At 38.8% G+C, this 20,016-nt stretch overlaps 1 protein-coding gene across 5 annotated transcripts in view; it reads left to right on the top strand.

Moving 5' to 3' along the window:
• Window positions 1–20,016, top strand: part of Rbm6 (RNA binding motif protein 6) — a 98,123-nt gene that overhangs the window by 34,738 nt on the left and 43,369 nt on the right. For 3 of the 5 annotated variants that reach the window (XM_040739442.1, XM_040739440.1, XM_040739441.1), the window contains exon 6: window positions 12,514–12,587. The exons of the other annotated variants lie outside the window; for them this stretch is intronic. In XM_040739442.1, the coding sequence (XP_040595376.1) occupies window positions 12,514–12,587 (74 nt within the window). The remainder of the gene's footprint in view (window positions 1–12,513; window positions 12,588–20,016) is intronic. 5 annotated transcript variants of the gene reach the window in all.

The following is a 20,016-nucleotide window of genomic DNA, read 5'->3' as shown; positions in this document are numbered from 1 at the left end:
GGAAAGGAATGAGTTGCTAAAATAAACTGAAATGTGGATGTGCCTTGAAAACATGAAAGAAGCCAGCCACAACCAGCCACGTTTTTGTTTTTTTGTTTTTCGAGATAGGGTTTCTCTGTATTGTTTGGAGGCTGTCCTGGAACTTGCTCTGTATTCCAGGCTGGCCTCGAACTCACAGAGATCTGCCTGCCACTGCCTCCCAAGTGCTTGGATTAAAGGTGTGCATCACCAATGCCTGGCACAGCCACATATTTTTGTGACGGTATTTTTATTGAATATCCATAATAGATCTAGCCACAGAAACAGAAAGAAAATTAGTGGGAATAGGGAATGGCTGTTTAATGGATATGGGATTTCTTTTTAAGGTGGTAAATGTTTTAGAACTAGGGAGTACAATATTGTGACTATACTGAATTATATACTTTAAAAATATTTATTTGTATGTGTACCTGTGGGAATTTTTGTGTACCACGTGCAGGTGCCTGTGTCAGTTAGAAAAGGGCCTTGTTCCCCCTGGAAGTTACAGATGATTATGAGCTACTATGAGTACTGGGAGCTAAGCCCAGGTCCTCTGTTAGAGGCATAGACATTTTTAATCAATGAGCCATGTTTCTAGCCCTGTACTTTTCTTGGAGGGGTGGGGGGAGTTCTCATATGCCTTAGGCTGTCCTCATACTGTATGTATAGCCAAAAGAGTGACCTTGAAGTAGCTTCTACCTCCTGGGTGCTGCAATTATAGGTGTCCACTGTCATGCCTGGTCTGTGTAGTACTAGCATTGAATGAGTGCATTGTGCCCATTAGGTAAGCATTCTGTCAACCGAGCTGTTTTACCACTCAGCTTTGGCTGACTGGAATTTGCTTTGTATACCAGGCTGGCTTCAAACTTAACAGAGATCCACCTGCCTCCAGAGTGCTGGAGTTAAAGGTCACTGGACCCAGCCCAAATATACAGTTTAGAGCATGGATATCTCGATTGTGTATTCTATTTTTTGGTAGCATCTTATAATTTAGCCTTTGTAAGGGCATCTATTATTTCTTATGATCATGAGTTCTTTTGGCCTCAAAGTTTAAAGAATTTACCATTCTGTTAGCTTTTTAAAAAGTTATTTTTGTATATATGGGTATTTTGCCAGCATGTATGTGTACATTGCCCACAGACTTCAGAGGATTAGATACTCTGGAAAGGAGTCACAGATAATTGTCATCTACCATGTCAGTGCTGAGAATCAAACCCACGTCCTCTGTCAGAGCAAAAAGTACTGTTAAGAGTACTTTGAGCCAAGCCGGGCGTTGGTGGCTCACGCCTTTAATCCCAGCACTTGGGAGGCAGAGGCAGGCGGATCTCTGTGAGTTCGAAGCCAGCCTGGTCTACAAGAGCTAGTTCCAGGACAGCCTCCAAAGCCACAGAGAAACTCTGTCTCAAAAAACCAAAAAAAAAAAAAAAAAAAAAAAAAAAAAGAGTACTTTGAGCCAAGTCTCTAGGCTCACAGAGGCCTTCTTGCTACACTGTTCTATGGCAGAAGGTAGAGGACAAAAGGAGGCAAGAGACAGAGGTATAATTCACCTTATAGTCCCACAGTAACTAACCTATTTCCAAACATTGTTAATCCACTCATAAGGGTAGAGCCCTTAACAGCTAAACACTTCTTAATCTCTGCTTCTCACCTTTGTTGCTTGAAGGATTAAATTTCTCATTTGAACTTCAAACCACAGCTGTAACTTAGAGGCAACAGAATTAAAAAGAGAACTAATGTCTGTCTAAACAAATGCTGAAATTATTATTTACAGAAATCAGAAGTATTCATTTGTGTCTGGTGGTGGTGGCACACACTTTTAGTCCAAGCACTCAGGAGGCAGAGGCAGAGGCAGGTGAATCTCTGTGAGTTCCAGGCCAGTCTTGTCTACAGAGTGAATCCCAGGACAGACTCCAAAGCTACATAGAGAAACCCTGTCTTGAAGGAAGGAAGGGAGGGAGGGAGGGAAAGAAAAGAAATACTTATTTGTTGCATATCTGAGTTACATATAAAGTGTTAAATAAGTCAGGAATTTTCAGGGTCTAATAAGAAATAATTAGGAAAGTAGAGAAAAATGGATAAAGCCTGATTGCTAGGGTTATCAGGATATATCACTACCTTTGTTTGTTAGTTAGTTTGTTTGTTTTGTAGACTTGGTCTCATGTAACTCTGGCTGTCCAGGAATTTGCTATGCAGCCCATCTGCCTCTGCCCCCAAAGTTGGGATTAAAGGCCTGTACCACCACTCCCTTAAAATAATTATTTTTACTTTATGTGTATGAGTGTTTTACCTGCATGTATATAAGTGTACCCTACGTATGCAGTGTCTACAGAGGCACCATCCTCTGCCAAGTGCTTGTGCTAGGACTGGGGACACAGTAATGAAAAGGCTTTAGTCTCTATCTGGGACCTCGGTTATTTGGTCAATTTGCTTCAGGCGATCTTCTGTATTCATCCTTCTGTTCCTCTGTCGTTCCTCCTGGGATGAAGTGTTCTTGCCTTGAGAAAAACAGATTTACAAAGTTTTTTGTTTGTTTTATTTTCTGGTTGGTTGTTTTGTGCACAAGGGATGAGTGAATGGTGATTTGGAGGAGTGAGAATATGTTTTTGAATGAGATCACTGGCTTTTTAAATCTATCTACTCCTCTATGATGTAATTAGCGTCTTAAAGTAGACTGTGTTATTTCTTCTCATCTTGATTCATTCATTAGATTATGGTCTCTAAGGCAGGGCATTATCCTCCATTGTGTTCACATAGTACCATTACTGCTAGTGTAGTGGAAATAAATTGAATAAGAACGTTTTGTAATGGTTGTTTCCTTGGACCCAAAGAACTATTCATCATCATCATCATCAGGGTAAATGACCCCATGACTAATATTAGATTTTTGGAATAAAAACCAGTGGGCTGTGGTGATACCTACCTATAATCTCAGCACTTAGTAGATTAAAGCAGGAGGATTACTAGGGGTTTGAGGCCATCTTGGTCCATATAGTGAGTTCAAGACTAGTCTAAGTAGCCTATATAGTAAGATCTTGTCTCAGAAAATGTAAAAAGGAAAACTGAACATTTTTTTCTTCATTTTTTTTATTGTTATCTTTTGTGTGGTGCAGAGGAACAAACCCACCATCTTACCACTAGTCTATGTCCTTATTCTTTATTTTCTTTAAATAACCAATTGGTACAGATGGAAAACTAAACAAAATAGAACCATATGCAGTTTGAGAAATTTAACCAGTAGTCACCACTATATTTTCCTTATTTCATCTGCTCTATCATGGACCAGCAATTCTTTTTAAAAATTTATTTATTTTTGTTTTATTGCATTGGTATTTTGCCTGCATGTATGTCTGTGTGAGGATGTCTTGGAGTTAAAGAGTTGTTCGCTGCCATGTGGGGACTGGGAATTGAACCCAGGACCTCTGGAAGAGCAGTCAGTGCTCTTGATCTTTGAGCCATCTCTCCAACTACCCCCCCCACACACAAATCGACCCTTATATGCATAATTGAAGGGAAGCAAATTAGAAATGCTCATAAAATGTCAAAGTGATTAGTCCCATGTGGACCAATTCCATTCTTCCCAGAAGGTGGTTTGACATATAAATCAGAGATTTTCTTTTTTTTTTAAATTTTTTTTTTATTTTATTTTATTTTTGTTTTTTTCAAGACAGGGTTTCTCTGTATTGTTTTGGAGGCTGTCCTGGAACTTGCTTGGTAGACTAGGCTGGCCTCGAACTCACAGAGATCCGCCTGCCTCTGCCTCCCAAGTGCTGGGATTAAAGGCGTGCACCACCACCGCCCGGCAAGATTTTCTTAATTTTAACAAAAGTTTCTAGGCCTTTTGTTGTATCATTCTCATTGATAGCAATCCAGATACCTGAATCAGTTCTGTTTTGGTTTTTGCTAAAATCTCTTATGTTTTGATACATTACTTTTCTTGTAAAAACCCATATTTTCACAGAAATAAAAATAGGAAAGTAGGTTTCCTACAGTTTCTATCACTATTTTCTTTATTAAGTCAGGGTCTCTTTACATAGCCCTGGCCATCCTGGAATTCACTATGTAAACCAAGCTGGCCTCTGTACCAGGGTTTTTCTTTTGGGCCACCAACCAGTTCCCAACTCATGACATAGCCATTTATTATTAGTTTTGTGTGCTTGGCCTAGAATTGCCTTGTTTCTGGGTAACTTCTTTCTTAAAATTTTTTAAAAACATTAATTAATTTATTAATGTACACTGGTGTTTTGCTTGTATATACTTGTTGTGAGGGTGTCAGATACTGTGGAACTGGAGTTACAGACAGTTGTGAGCTGCCATGTGGTTGCTGGGAATTGAACCTGGGTCCTCTGGAAGAGCAGCCAGTGCTCTCAACCACTGAGGCATTTCTCCAGCCCCAGTAACTTTTTTCTTTAACTTAAATTAACCTGTTTTTCCTTACCTACCTTTTGCCTCAGGGCTTTTTATCTTTCTTTCTTCTTTCACTGTTTCTTGTGTCTGGCTGCCTGGTAGCTGCCTGGCTGGCCCCAGGTGTATACCTCTTTTTCTCCCTTCTTCATCTTCCTCTTATTCTTCTGAACCTAGATACTTCCTCTTATTTTATTCTCTCAGCCTGCCAGCCCCGCCTATCCCTCTCTTGTCATTTAGCTTTTATTAGACCAATCAGGTACCTTCGGCAGACAAGGTGAAACAAATTCAATACATCTTTTCATAATTAAACAAATACAGCGTAAACAAATGTAACACACATTTACACCATTAAAGTAATGTTTTACAGCATAAACAAATCTTTGCCTAGTTAAAATAATTTTCTAAAACAGGCCTCAAACAGAGGTCTGCCTTCCTTTGCCTTTTCAGTGCTGGACTAAAGGCATGCACCACTGTGCCTATTTCAATGTTTTCATATACATTTTACATTCATAATACTTTGCTTCTATAGACATAATACTTTTGTTTAGAGAAAAAGTTTTATTTGAACCATATTTCAATAAAATAAACAGAGATTCCCACAATCCTGATTTCTTTAAAATCCTGGAGACAGGACTTGTTGGCTAAGACTGCTTGCATGCCTTTAATTCCATACTTTGGAGGCAGAAGTAGGGAGTCCCAGGCCAGCCAGAGTTACATGGTGAGAACCTGCCTCAAAAAAGAGTGCTTGTGTACTTCCAGAAGACCCAAGTCCAGTTCCCAGTACCCATTTTGGGCACCTCATTACTGCCTATTTCTCAGCTACAGGGGATCTGATGTTCCCATGGGTGCACACAAATATACACAAACACAAAAAAAGTGAAGAAAAGAGTTAAAAATCTATAGCCGTAATCCCCTTTTACATTTCATAGTCTAGGATTGTTAAAGATCAACCATTAGTATCTTAAGCAGAAAATTTATATGACTTTATGTTAATTGAGGTTTTCTAGATAAATTTAAAGGCAGGGCTGCCTGTCTCCTGTGCTTAAATGTTACAAAAGGTGGGCCTGCCCCTTGCCCCTCCCCATCTACTGCAGCTGGGAAAGTTGGTCCCAAGGTCTTGAGAGTAGGAGAACTGACCCAGCAGCCCCTCACCAGTTGCAACACTTGGGAGTGTAGTTCTTGCACCTAGCCTGGGCAGTACAATAGAGCTGACCCTGTTGATTGGAAGGCAGATGTTCTGGCCTCACCCCTCAACTACCATGTGGTGCTGTGGCCAAGAGAGCCCTCTCCTGTCACCCGCCCCTCACTGTTTGTGGCTGGTGAGAGAGCTGGTCCTGCCCATCACTAGCTGCAGCACTAGGGAGAGTGGGCCCAGCTCCTACCCAAGCAGCACAATAGAGCTGACCCTGTTGGTGGGGGCACAGGTGACTGGGTAGGAGAGGGGCAGCATGAGAGTAGGAGAACTGACACTCCCCCACAAAACTCCCTCCATCTGCCATGTGGTAGCATAGGTAAGGGAAAGATGCCCTCATCCCCTGCCAGCTGTGGAGCTATCCTTGCTGCCTGCTGTAGTGGGTGAGCTAGCTGGGGCAATACTGGATAGCTAGCCTTGGTGGTGGTAATGAGGGGAAACTGGCAAGCTAACACCCAGTCCCAGAACCAGGGCTATGATTTGGCCCACCCCAACATCTGCCTCATCTATGAACCGCTGGAGCATGTGAAGGGGCCAGACCTGCAGATACGAAGCTGCAGGATCTCCATGACACAAGGCAGCAATGGGATATCCAAGAGGATCCCCAGTGAGGGTCTAGTAAGTGGGTGTAGCAGAAGCCAAAAGCCTCACTGCAGTGTATACTTACAAGTAAAGATGTATGGATTAAAAGGTACTAAAATTTCCATGCTGAGACTTTTCGTTCGTTCGTTCGTTCTTCCTTTCATTTTTTTCTTTCTTCTTTTAATGTTTGTTTCTGGTTTTGATTTTAGTTTATTTTCTTTTAAATTTTATTTTGGTGTGGCAGGTTATAAGTGTAGAGGGTGGATATAAAGGGATGGGGAGATGAATGGGATCAGGATGCATACTGTAAAATTCACAAAGAATCAATAAAACAGTTTATAAAAAAAAAAGGTAGGCCTGCTGTAACCTAACAGTTGAGTTAAACAATATGGGATTGTGTTTGTTAGCCTTGTAGAATCAAGCATTGCATGGATGGAAACCAAAGAGTTAGTTTGGGGTTGGGTTGGATATTTATCAGGTCTTTCTTTTCTCCTCTTTAATTAACCTAGTTAGTTTTCATAGATACTTTTTGGTAATTAAATGATTAATGAAGATCGATAAGATTTAAAATTTTACATTTACTTATGTGTGTGTGTAAGCACTGTGACAAGGGTGTGTCACAGTGCTTGGGTGGAGATCAGAGGACAACTTGGGGGAACTGGTTTTCTTCTTCCACCATATGAGTCCTGGGGTCAAATTCAGATCTCGTTAGCCAAGATTTGCAAATGTTAACATTTTTAGATTTTTCTTTCCTCTGTTCTATTTTTATCTTTCTTAGCTGTCTGAAAAAGCTTAAGGAATATTTACATTTCTAAAAGATGTATCCATTTAGGTTAGAAAATGGAGTCAGGTGTGCTCTTTTTAGTAGTCATATAAATAAGTACAAAGACCCTTTAGCCTACCAAGATGTCTTCCCATAAAACCAACATTAACTAAAAAGGTAATAAAATAGATGTTTTGTTACTTTGTTTGGTAAAAATCTTTTTGTGAAATTATTAACAGTGTTTACCATCTTGAGTCCAAGTAATTCTGAATACAGGATTCATTGTTGGGTATCAGAATGTTATTTCTCTAGGTAAAATAATTTTCTGTAACTACTGTACTTTTCCTATAAATGATCAGATTGCCATAATTGTAAAATTTGAGAAATAAGAAAATCCCATGTTATTTCATCATAGCAATACAATCATATTAATTGTTTTTGCATACAATTGTATTGCATTAATTTTCAGTTTTTTGTGTAATCATCTGTGGTTGCTTGAATCTTGCCTTCCTCCCCTACATTCTGTGTCCTGTTTTCCTTTTCACTGAATCATCATGGAGGTGGGGATAAGACCTGGCTAAGTCTTCATTTGGTTTCTGATTCCAAGTTTCTCTTGAGTTTGAGATTTTACTGTGCTGGCTGTGCTTCTGTTATTTAAAGTGATATATTTTTCATACATTGTGGCCCTTAATTGCAAGCCAACCTCTTCATCTGGTGTCAACCAAAGGAAAACTGATCTCTTGCAACGCTGGAGGAAAAAGTGGCAATGTTGGATTTACCTATATTGAAAGATGGTATGTTGTTCTTCACCTTGGGCTCTCCAAGTATAATTTTGACAGTGCATGGTTTTTATTTCATATGATAATTTTTGTCTCTAACTTCTGAGTTAGATTCAGTTTTTATTTAATTCTAGTCTTTTTTGTACAGTTTACATAATTATCCATAAGGGTGTATTTGTTTTTAAAGCTTTAATTGCTATATACTTCCATATTGCTGCATAATTTTTACAGCCATCTTTTATAGTAAGAATTCTTAGTTCTTATCATTTCAGAACAATTGTGGCAGCCAATAGAGTTAATTATTGAGAGTGAATACTTCTAACTTGATTCTTTGTGCCAACTCACAAAGATTCTGCTGTAAATATTAAAATAGGAAGGAAGGGAGAACTGGGATGGTATGTAAAATGAAAAAAATAAAAATTTAAAATAGGTGTAACTATTGTGCTGCTCTTTTAATTATTTGTTAGTTACAGAAAGGGCTCATTGTCCTTAGGCGTGTGGGACTCATCTTGTATTGAGGCTGAAAAAAAATAGAAATTAAGATTATTTATTTAAATAAATCTTAGGGTCTTATTGCCAAGTGAAAGGTTAGAGCCCAGAGACACAGAGGCAGGAGAATATTAGGGTTAAGCAGTCTAGACTACAGCCTGAAATTTAAGGTTAGCCTGGAGCCAGGAATAGAGGCACTCTCTTGTAATCCCAACACTCTGTTGATAAAAGCAGGAGAATTGCTCCAAGTTTGAGGCCACATAGGGCTACATACATAGCAAGCCTCTGCCTCAGATAACTAAACTAAGAAAAAAAAAAAAACAAAAATAAGTCAGCCTGGGCAGCATAGCCTTGTCTGAGAATAATACCAACTGGTTAGCCCTGAAATATTATATCCATACAAGCAACAATAAATTGACTCAGCAGGTTTATAGGTTTATGTGCTTAAATATGTAACAGTAACAAAGAAAAAGAGGCCCTGAATTGGAATGGGAGCATGAGGGTGGGGCATGGGAAAATTTGGAGGGAGTAGAGGGGAAGAGAAAATGATACAATTGTAGTTTGGTTTAAATACTTTTAAATAACAACATAGACTGGTGAGGTGGCTCATTGGCTAAAGGTGCTTGCCACCAAACTTGAGACCTCTGTGCCGTCTCTGAGACCTAAATGCTAAAGGGAGAGAAAAGGATTCTGAAAAGTTGAACTCTGAACCAGGCAGTGGTGGCACACACCTTTAGCCCCAGCACTCACAGAGACAGGCAGATCTCTGACTTGGAGGTCATATGGTCTACAGAACAAGTTCCAGGACAGCCAAGGCTATACAGAGAAACCCTGTCTGGAAAAACAAAATCAGCAACAAAAAAAGTGATCTCTGATCTCCACATGCATATAAACACACATTTCTAGTTTTTTTTAAGTACTTAGAAGACAAAATTAGATTGATATAGCTCAGTTGTAGAGCTCTTACATAGCAAATGAAAGAGTTCAACCCTTAATATTGAAAAAAATGAAAGAGGATACAGTGTGGTGACTCTGAACTGCTTGGGTTTAAAAAGCTTAGCACTGGTATTAAAACCTAAGGTGTCTTTGAGCAAATTACTTATCCTTTCTTTGTTTCCCAACGAGTAAACAAAATAATTACTTCTATAGTAGTTTTGTGGGGATTAAACCAGTATATGTAAAGGATTTTGCAATAGAACCTTGTTTGTAATAGGTACTATGTAAATACTTAATATCATTGTCTTTTGGCAATTTCTGTAAATATTTATGATACAAATATAAAGTTTGAATACAGAGAATGCCTGGAATCAAGATTGGGTACCTTTAAAACAACCTTATATAATTAAACTTTTGATAGCTAAACTAAAGTACAGAAGAAACTTGAGTGGTAGGCTTGTGAATTTCATGATTGTAAAGTTGTTACATACAGATGCTCATTGTGCCTCCTGTGGATACTTCCCGGTGACTTTAGTATCAAAATCTGCTTATTCTTCAACAAAGTATGAATGTTGTCATACATGATTCATCTTGTTCTTCCCACAGAACCTGTTTTCCTCTGGGCCAGTGTTTGCTTCTTTAAGCATAGCAAGGAAATTTAGGACTTTGCAATCTGGTGTTGGTTGTCATTTTTTTTTTTCATTTTGATGGTTGTGGAGAGAGTTTTGTTTTCCATATTGTAGGGAACTCCTTTGATAATGATTTTAGAGGTAATCAAAGCATTCAAGAGAACATCTGTTTGATCCATGGCTACCCCTTTCTGATTAAGGACATGCTTTTGAGTATTCTCAGTAGAAATTTAGTGATAAAAGGTGTCTGTTACTCCGGGTGCTTTGAAAGAATATTTAGAACCATTTACAAAATACAGAATGTCTTATGTATATTTTATATAATATATACTATAGATATCAAACTGAGTTTGTTTAGAAAACTGTACTTGAAAGTAATTGAATAACAAGAAAATTTCCATAGTTAACAGGTTGTATACAAATATGATTTTTGTGTTAAGTTTAAGTAAGCTGGAGTTGATCAAAACTGTGAAATTAGGATAGAGAATTTTGTCTCTAAATAGGTGTGGTGATGCATACCTTTATTCCCAGCACTCTGGAGGCAGAGGCAGGTGGATCTCTATAAATTCAATGACAGGCTAGCCAGAGTTATATGGTGAGATTCAGTCTTCAAAAAAAAAAAAATTCTGCTGGGCGTTGGTGGCACACGCCTTTAGTCCCAGCACTCTGAAGGCAGAGGCAGGCGGATCTTAGTGAGTTCGAGACCAGCCTGGTCTACAGAACAAGTTCCAGGACAGCCTCCAAAGCCACAGAGGAACCCTGCCTTGATAAAAAACAAAACAACACACACACAAAAAAATCTCTATCAAATAATCTGAGGTAGTGCTGAGGTTTTTAGAAACATTTGTTTCTTTCTAGTCATTTCCTAATTCAAAGCAAATATATATATCATTATATAACAACATTTTATAGTTAAAATAGTTATCAAGTGTAAAGTCAAAGTTATTACTAACAAAACATTGTAAAAACATTGTAGACCATTTGTTCCATGTAACAAGTAATCAAACCCATTATGCCAAAATTCATAATGTTTTTATGGTTTGTTTTTATTTTTTAAAAAAATCTAAAAGATTTTATTGTTTTATATGTATGAATGTTTTGCCTGCATATATGTCTGTGTACCATGTGTGCACCTGGGACCTATTGAGATCAGAAGAGGGCACCACATCCTGTGGAACTGTAGTTACAGAAAATTGTGAGACTTCATGTGGATACTGGGAACACAACTTGGGTTCTTGGGAAGAGCAGAAATATGTTCATAGTTGAGCTAACTCTCCAGGGTCTCACTATTTAGTCCAGGCCGACTTTGAATTGAAACTGTGAGCTAAAATGACAGGGTTGAGTCACAAGGCCAACCTTTCTTTTTTTTTTTTTTTAGAGAGAGAGAGAGAGAGAGAGAGAGAGAGAGAGAGAGAGAGAGAGAGAGAGAGAGAGAGAGAGAGAGTGTGTGTGTGTGTGTTTTGCTAGCAATTTTTGATCCAGAACCTTATACACTACTGAGTTAGACTCTAGCCAAGTTACCTTTTTATTTTTATTTATTTATTTTTTTTGTTAAGACAGTTTCTCTATGTAGCCCTGGCTGTCTTGGAACTTGCCCTGTAAACTGTGGCTTTTGATACCTTAATTCAATGAGTATCAGTTTCTTCTTATATCTGCGTTATGCTTAAAATGCTATTTTACGTTGTATTCTTTCCTTCTGTTTATAAATCATGATCTATTTTTTTTCCTGTTCCATTTGCATAGTGTAAGTTCTAGAGGTGAGGAAATGGAGGAAGTGTGGAAGCCACAATTGGAACATTGCAATGACAAGTGTATTTTTGTAGTCATGGCAGCACTATTGGGAACTGTGAGACAGGTTAATAAGTAGAGCTCAGCAGACTATAAATCCCATGACTCCCAGTTTCATGGGTCATTAGAGCCTCGGGTGTGTACTGCAGATAATGCTTTTCTAGTGTTAAGATGATAGGCATTTTGTGATGATACTTAGAGTTACTGAACATGCATTGATTACTAACAACTGTCTTTCCCCTGCTTGCTCTACCATCAGCTTTTTGCATGTAAGCACAATTATGGATCCAGCTATTCATATTTATGCTTTTATATCTTCCTCCTTTCATAAAGATTTTAGCTCGTTTTGACTTGAGTTTGAAATTGGGGGAGTGGTGATAGTGGTGGCTGAAATGGTCTGTTGCCTGTCAACCGGAAGCCTCCAGTGGTATCCAAATAGAATAGTTGCATCAATCAGTCAGCACTTCTCTTTGAAGGTGGTTTCTGCTTGAAGAACGATGATTCTTAGCATAGCTTCGAAATGATTTGCTTCTCTTCCTTCTCTTTGGATCTGTTCCCCCCCCCCCAGATACTTTTCTGTTCTTGTTGGCTGTTTTTCCAGAAGATTCAGCCTGCCATTAAAATATTTTGGGTCCCACAGGAACTTTCTGTGAAATTACTCAATCTTGGGTACCCTTTCCTGATCAGCAATGATAAGAGGGCAAAGAATCTTGGTTAATAGGAAAAAAGCCATTTGGAATGAATTTCAAACTTCAGAAACACCCAGACTTTTCCTTCCCTACTTTTTCTGTTTGTGGAAGCACCTTTGCCTGGAGGGAGGGGACAGGTGGGAGGGCTTGTGTTTAAGGGGTTCAGAATAGGGGATATAAGTGTGTCTTTTATGTTTGCAAGGCACTAACACCACTCCCGTCTGTATTTAAATGCTGTCCCCAGGTTACGACTATGGCTATGTCTGCGTGGAGTTTTCACTCTTGGAAGATGCCATCGGATGCATGGAGGCCAACCAGGTTGCTTTATACTTCGGTCAAATGATGCTGGAAGGATATATATTTTTATATATGGGGAGGGAGGGTTTCAAAAAACTTCACTTTGGAAAAGTACAAGAAAGTCCTACCAAAACCCAGTTGTACAAAGAAACTCTTATTAAAAGCTGGGAAATTTTATTTAGAAGAGTTAATGTGCACAGATTACATTTTAGAAGCTAGGTTCCAGTTCCAGTTTGACTAGGTTCCAGAGACTGTACATGGGAAATGTGACAGACCTGGAGTGTTTCCCTCTGCAGTGTGGTAAAGATGTGTGGGTTCCTGGTGCAAATGATCCTTTATTCTCTAGGCTCTCAAGGATCTGCCTGCACAGGAATTCTAGGTCAATCAGTGGTCATACCCAGACTTAGGATGAAGGCCACTAATGGTGATTCCTATGGCTCTAAGGTCCACCTTATATGTATTATATTTGAAAGATGCCATTGAGGAGAAAAGAGGAATGGTTAGTTTGTGTCTGTCTCATTTGCTGTTGTTCTTTGCCAGTTGGAGTTTGTGTCCAAGTCATTGGCTGCTTATAGTCAGAGCTGGTGAATCTTGAATCTATACTTACGTTTGAATTTTCAGGAATTACTCAGCTTTCCACCTGGAATTGTTATCTGTGTCTAATTGAATCCTGGCTAGTAATTTAGGAAGGAATTACTAAATAGAATCCTTCTTGTTTTGTATTTTCCCTCTTGGGGAAATCAGTTTGCTGTCTCAGATCCTCCATCACGAGATGGGAGTGGCAGCTTAGAGATGTACTTTGACTGTTGGCTATCTACTATCTGTACTTAGAAACAACCTGTGCATCACAAAGAAAGTTCTGCCAAAGGAGAGTAATTGTATGAAATCTTTTCTGTAGCCTAGTGCTTTCTAATAACATGAGGAACTTACTACCCCTGCCCCCCTCCTTTTTTTTTTGAGACAAGGCCTCACTATGTAACTCTGTCTGACCTGGAACTAACAGAGATCCATCTGCCTCTGCCTCCTGAGTGCTGAAATCTAAGGCCTGCACTACTATGCCCAACTTTAGTGTTACTTCTTCGAGGGGAGGGATTCTCCCTTATTGAAATGGAGATAGTATTTTGGGTCATTCACCTATTTGTTTGTTTGTTTGATTGTTTTAAGGCATAATATCATTCCGTAGCCCAAACAGGCCTAGAATTAACTGTAGTCCCGCTTAGATTTGAACTTTCTTTTGTTGTTTTTTCAAGACAGGGTTTCTCTGTAGCTTTGCAAACTGTCCTGGAACTAGCTCTTGTGTAGTCCAGGCTAGTCTCAAACTCACAGAGATCCTCCTGCCTCTGCCTCTCGAGTGCTGGGATTAAAGGTGTGTGCCACCACCTCCCTGTTAGATTTGAACTTTTGACAGTTCTCCTGCCTCAGCTTCTAAGTGCTGAGATTAATTATGAGTCACTGTCTTGGTTTGTTTTTTATTGCTGTGACAAAGTACCATGACCAAAAATAGCTTCAGGGTGAAAGGATTCCTCTTAGCTTAGTTCAAAGTTCATCATGAAGTTCAGATAGGTCAGGAGTTTAGGATGAGAACCTAGAAAGTGGTAGCTAAAGCAGAGGCCATAAATGAATGCTGCTTACTGCCTTGTTACCCATGACTTACCCAGCTTGTTTTTTATAACATCCAGGACTACTTACCCAGGTGTGGTATCACCCCCAGTAAGCTGGGCCCTCTCAATCATGTGAAAAATGAAAAAGAAAAATACCCTATAGAATTGCCTACAGGCCAATCTTATGAAGTCTCCCCCTCCCCATTAAGTTTCTTCTTCCCTGGGTGTGTGTCAAGTTGACACAAAAACAAAACCAATCAGCATAGCTAGCATACCTATCCCTAGAGAAAACTATGGATGTATTGCATCTTGGTAGTAATGGTAGAAGCAGTTTCTACATTCAGGCACCACAGAAAAACTGGATGAGAGGACCATATCCCTTCACTTCACTTATTGCCTGTCCATCACTAAATCAATAAGTATTCAATATCAGAAATTGTATTACTATAATTTTGGAGAGAAGAATGAAAGTTCTAATCTATATGATTCTATCCTAGCAGTCTCTCTGAAAATGAGAGCACATATTTAATTCATAAGCAATATGTTTTTAACAATCTTTTACCATTGTCTCACTATGAGTAGTTGAAATATAAATGAGAGGACCATGGCAGATGCTCTCTCTTTTTACTGTTTTTTTCCTAGACTGCTTTGTTTTAATCACTGTTTGTTGTCGTTGTTTCTTAAAGATAAGTTACAGGGCTGGAGAGATGGCTACCCTGTTTTTAGGATCTTATAGGAGGGAAGGCTTATCTGGATCGGCAAAGATAGTTTATCAAGTAAAGACACTTTTTGTCAAACCTGATGAACTAAGTTCAATCCCTGGGACTCCTACATGAGGTGGAAAGAGCCAACTGCACATGGGTACTATAGTGCATCCCCCCAAACAAATAAGTTCATTTAAAAAATACATCTTCATTTTCTTTGTAGTTAACCCCATTTCCAGTTATTCATCCCATGACCATGGAATCCTCTCTTGCTGAACTCCATAGGCTTCATGATCAGATCAGTATTCTTTTAGTAGCCTTTCTCATACCTCAAGGCATATGTAAATCATTTCAATGGCAAAAAATTTTTTTGATGAAAAAAAAAAAAAGAAACATGGTTCTCCAAAGAAAATCCTTTGTTACTTTAGTATGACAACGTGAAAAATGAATACAGGTTTTATAGTCAGATCTTAGTTCTTAGTTGGTTTACCTGTGGCAAATTTCTTAACCCCACCCCACCCCCCCACCCCCAGTATAAAATCGCACTGTTTCTAATATCTCAATGAGCTCTAGTGTGGTTTCAACAAGGTCATTCATTCATGAGTGTTTTTGTGTGCCAGGATGCTAAGGATGCTACAGGGAACAAGATAGACTATATAACTTAATTTTAATGGAGAAAAATAGGACAAGTAATTTGACAACATCAAAAATAGTATATTAGTGCTGAGTACTTTTTAAAAATGAAGCAGACTATTGAGAACCATTAAGATAGAGAAGCTCATTGAAGTGATTGCATCCAAGAAATGATTCTTGGTGAATAATGTATGCAGACTACTTAACAGAGTGACAGTGACTGCCACTTTGTAAGCATTTGAAATGAGATGAACATGTCCTTTGTGTCTTCTCTTTCTACATATCAAATAATTTCTGATCATAATTCTAGGATGATAAATTTATTTTTGTATCTGGATTTAGAATGAGGCCCTTAATGCCACAATAATTAAGAGTTTTTATGGCTGGGCTGTGGTGGCATGCACACACCTTTATGAGGCAGAGGCAGGTGGATCTCTGTGAGTTCAAGACCAGCCTTGACTATAAGTGAGGTCCAGGACAGGCTCCAAAGCTACACAGAGAATCCCTGTCTCAAAAAAACAAAAAACAAAAAAGTCTAATAAAGGACAAAATTGCAATGAAAGGTCTGATGCCTTAAGTACATAAAATGTTTATGGAAGATTGTTTCTGGCCATCTAATCTCCTTTTTCCAAGTTTTACTTACAAAATTACTTAGATTGGTAAAGTTTCCGATTTGTCAAGAGAGCTGCAGAAAGCCTCTGAGCAGGGCCTGATTGCATCTTTGCAAACTTTTTAGGGTTCTAACTTTTTGCTGTCTTGATAAGAAATCTCTTTATCGTATTTGTAGATCTAGGGGATTGAGAGTTAAGTAAGTCTTAAAGTATAGCAGCTCCTATCTTAGTATGATTCTAAAAAAAAACAAAAAGGCTGGGCAGTGGTGGCGCACGCCTTTAATCCCAGCACTCTGGAGGCAGAGGCAGGTGGATCTCTGAGTTTGAGACCAGCCTGTTCTACAAAAGCTAGTTCCACGACAACCTCCAAAACCATAGAGAAACCTTGTCTTGCAAAACAAACAAACAAAAAACCAAAATCAGTGGCAGTTCCCAGGAAAGGGGTGTCTTTTGGTTGGTTTTGTATAGTTTTTTTTGTCAGAATAACTGCTTCTCATGAGTGCATCTGCTCTTAAGAAAATCTTAAATTTTGTCAACTGAAAGCAAGAAACAGACAGTGCAACATGGAGTATGGTCACACATAGTAGAAATATAACCTGTGCTTTAAAACCCAAGCTCTGACAGCCAGGCTGGCCTCGAACTCAGATATCTTCCTGCTTCTGCCTCTCAAGTACTGGAATTAAAGGCATGCACCAACATGCCCAGCTTATAAAAAGTACTTCTTGTAAATATGATAAAATAAACATTAATTGTTTTGCAGCTTCATGAGATCTTTCCCAGTATGTCTCCTATGATAGATAAATTTGTACTTACTTTTGCTATGCATACATCATGGCACATGTCAGTGGACTGAAATAATTAATTCTAATTTGTTCTAAATTGGAAAGTACTTAGTATGTATTTTAACTTTGTGCTTTCTTTTCATCACATACCTCTTTGAGCTAGCATTTTTTGCTAATGTTGAATTTTTATAAAATTAGCATTTGTAAGATGCTGGTTTTCTTAGTCTTGTCATTTTTAGAACTTGATTACACATGTTGTGATAAACACTATGACCAAAAGCAAGTTAGGGAAAGAAGGATTTCTTTTGTCTTAATGGCTTTCAGTCTGCCATAAAAGGAAGTTAGGGCAGAAACTTGGAGGCAGGAACCAAAGCAGAACTATGGAGTAATACTGCATATTGGTTTTCTTTTCATAGCTTGTTCAGCTTGCTGGTTTTACGAGACAAGGTTTCTCTGTATTGTTTTGGAGGCTGTGGGTCCAGCCTGGCCTCGAACTCACAGAGATCCGCCTGCCTCTGCCTCCCGAGTGCTGGGATTAAAGGCATGTGCCACCACTGCCCAGCTCAGCTTGCTTTTTTATATAACCAAGGATCACTTACTTGACCTGGGATGACACTATCCACTGTAGGCTGGGCTCTTCCACGTCAACCAACAATCAAAAAAATATCCCACAGACATGGCCTCAGGCCAGTTCAATGGAGGTACTTCCTCAACATTTCTTCTCTCAGGTGACTCTAGCTTGTGTCTAGGTAACAAAAAACTAGCTAGCACAGATGGATATTGTGCTCTTGCTGGGTACATAAGTTCAATTCCTAGCACCTACTTAGTAACTCACAACCATCTGTAACTCCATTTTCAGGACACCCAATGACTACCTTCCGACCTCCTCAGGTACACAAGCACACATATGGTGTACATACATAAATGCAGGCAAAACACATTTGCACATTAAATAAATAAATCTTTTTTGGGGGGAGGGGTTGTTTTTTGAGACAAGGTTTCTCTGTGTAGCTATGTAGACCAGGCTGTCATCGAATTCAAGAGATCCGCTTGCCTCTGCCTCTGGAGTCCTGGGATTAAAGGTGTGCGCCACTACCGCCCAGCTTTTAATAAATTTTTAAGCAAAAATATGTATCATTCTTATAATCAAATCATTAGTTCAAGGCTAGCTTAAGCTACATAGTAAGTTACAACCCAATCTAATCTACAGAAAAGAAAACCCAACAGCAATAACAAAAAATATTCTCATCCTACTGAATTGCCTTTCCTCCTTGTCCAAGATCTTTGCCTGAGTTTTTTGAGCCCTCTGTTGTGTTTCTTTGTTCTATTTGTCAGTACCATGCTCTGTTATTTACTGTGTCTTTATAGTCATTCTAAAAGTTGAGGTAGTATCGATCTTTTACTTATTTTTCTTCAATATTGTTTTAGCTACAGTGTTTTGCTTTTCCACATGTACTCTATTTTTATTAAGTCTGAGTTTATGGGCTGGAGAGATAGCACAGAGGTTGAGAGCAGGTACTGTGCTATGTGTGGTGGTGCACACATGGAATTATTCCCAGCACTCTGAGTTTCAGGACAGCCTGGTCTACAGAGTGAGTTCCAGATCAGCCAGGGCTACACAGAGAAACCTTATTTTGGAGGAAAAAGAACATCCAAAGTCTCTTTTAAACTTCAGCATCTCTCAATTGTGGGATCCTATAAAATCAAAAATTAGTTAAATATTTTATTTCAAGAACATAGAGCTAGGGCTTAACCACAGTCAAATCAAAGCAACATTGAATTCTAACTGTGTAAATAACTCAGTGTTCAATGTATGGGATCCTCTCATGATCTGGTTTGCTCCAAAAGGTTTGATTCACATCTCTGACTCTGCTCTCTGCAGTCCACACAGATTGTCGCCTAAGTTCAGACCACTTCTGTTCTACAGCTGCTGCCCTTGGTGGTCATCCCATGAAAGGGCCAAATAGGAATGGTGGCCTTATCTGCTGTCAGAAACTAATCTGTTCTTGAGACCCAACCCATTCCAGGAGACTAGCTCATCCATGAATATAAGGCCTCCAGGGCTTAATTCTCTTAAGCTAGGCCCCCCTTCTTTTTCTGATCCTTTTTTTGTAGTCCTTTCGGAGCTAGAATTCTCTTTCTGGCCTAGAACTCACTCTGTAAACCAGGTTGACCTCAAAATCACAGAACTCCACTTGCTTCTGTTTCCTGAGTGTACGTGTATGTGTGCATACATACACACAAACACGCAGGGGTATACCACCTCTTTTGAGGAGTGCCCTTTATTATGCTAGAATTTGAACCCAGTTCCTGTAGGATGCCAGGCAAGCACTCTACCACTGAGCTGTATCTGTAACTTGTATTTGAGTATTTCAACCAGACTGCCATGTTATTTCTAACAAAGACAGTTGTGTGTCTTAATCAATCTGTATAACTTTTGTTGTCTTTTTTGGCATGTTGGACTTCCAAAAACAGTGCTGAAAATCTACTTTTGGAGGATTTATCCCTTTCCTGGTATCTGATCTTGTGGGAAAGCATTTAGTTTGTCACCACTAAAGATAATATTAGCTAGAGGTTATTTGTTGATACTCATCAAGTTAGAGAGGTTTCCATTATTAGTTTATTGAGTTGTTTCTTTTTTTTTTAGTTTTGAATGCTAGTTGGTTGCTTGATTCTCTTTAGCCTGTTGATGTTCTTTGTTACATCAACTGATTTTTTTTAAGCATTGAAGCATCTTGCTTGCCTAGAGTAAATTTCATTTGTTTATAATGTATACTTTGGATTTTCTGTATTTAATTAGAGAATTGTGTGTCTATGTTCATGGGACACACTGGTCTATATTTTTTTAACGGTATGTCTGATTTTAAGTTAATGTTTTTTGTTTTTTAAATGAATATGTGTCTGAATGAACATATGTCATGTGTTCGTGTTTTTATAGAGGCAGGAAAAGGGCGTCTGATCCCTTGGACTGGTGTTACAGGTGGTTATAAGCTGCTGGATGTGGGTGCTGAGAAACAAGCCCCAGAATAATGCTTTCTAATAGAATGAGATAGGAAATGTTTCTTCTGTTTTATCTTCCAAAAGAACTTTATAATGAAGCTGTATAACTCTCTTAAAAC

Source organism: Mesocricetus auratus, unplaced genomic scaffold (genome assembly GCF_017639785.1).
Source record: "Mesocricetus auratus isolate SY011 unplaced genomic scaffold, BCM_Maur_2.0 Super-Scaffold_100691, whole genome shotgun sequence".
Taxonomy (NCBI): domain Eukaryota; kingdom Metazoa; phylum Chordata; class Mammalia; order Rodentia; family Cricetidae; genus Mesocricetus; species Mesocricetus auratus.
This window is presented reverse-complemented; position numbering and strand designations above follow the sequence as displayed.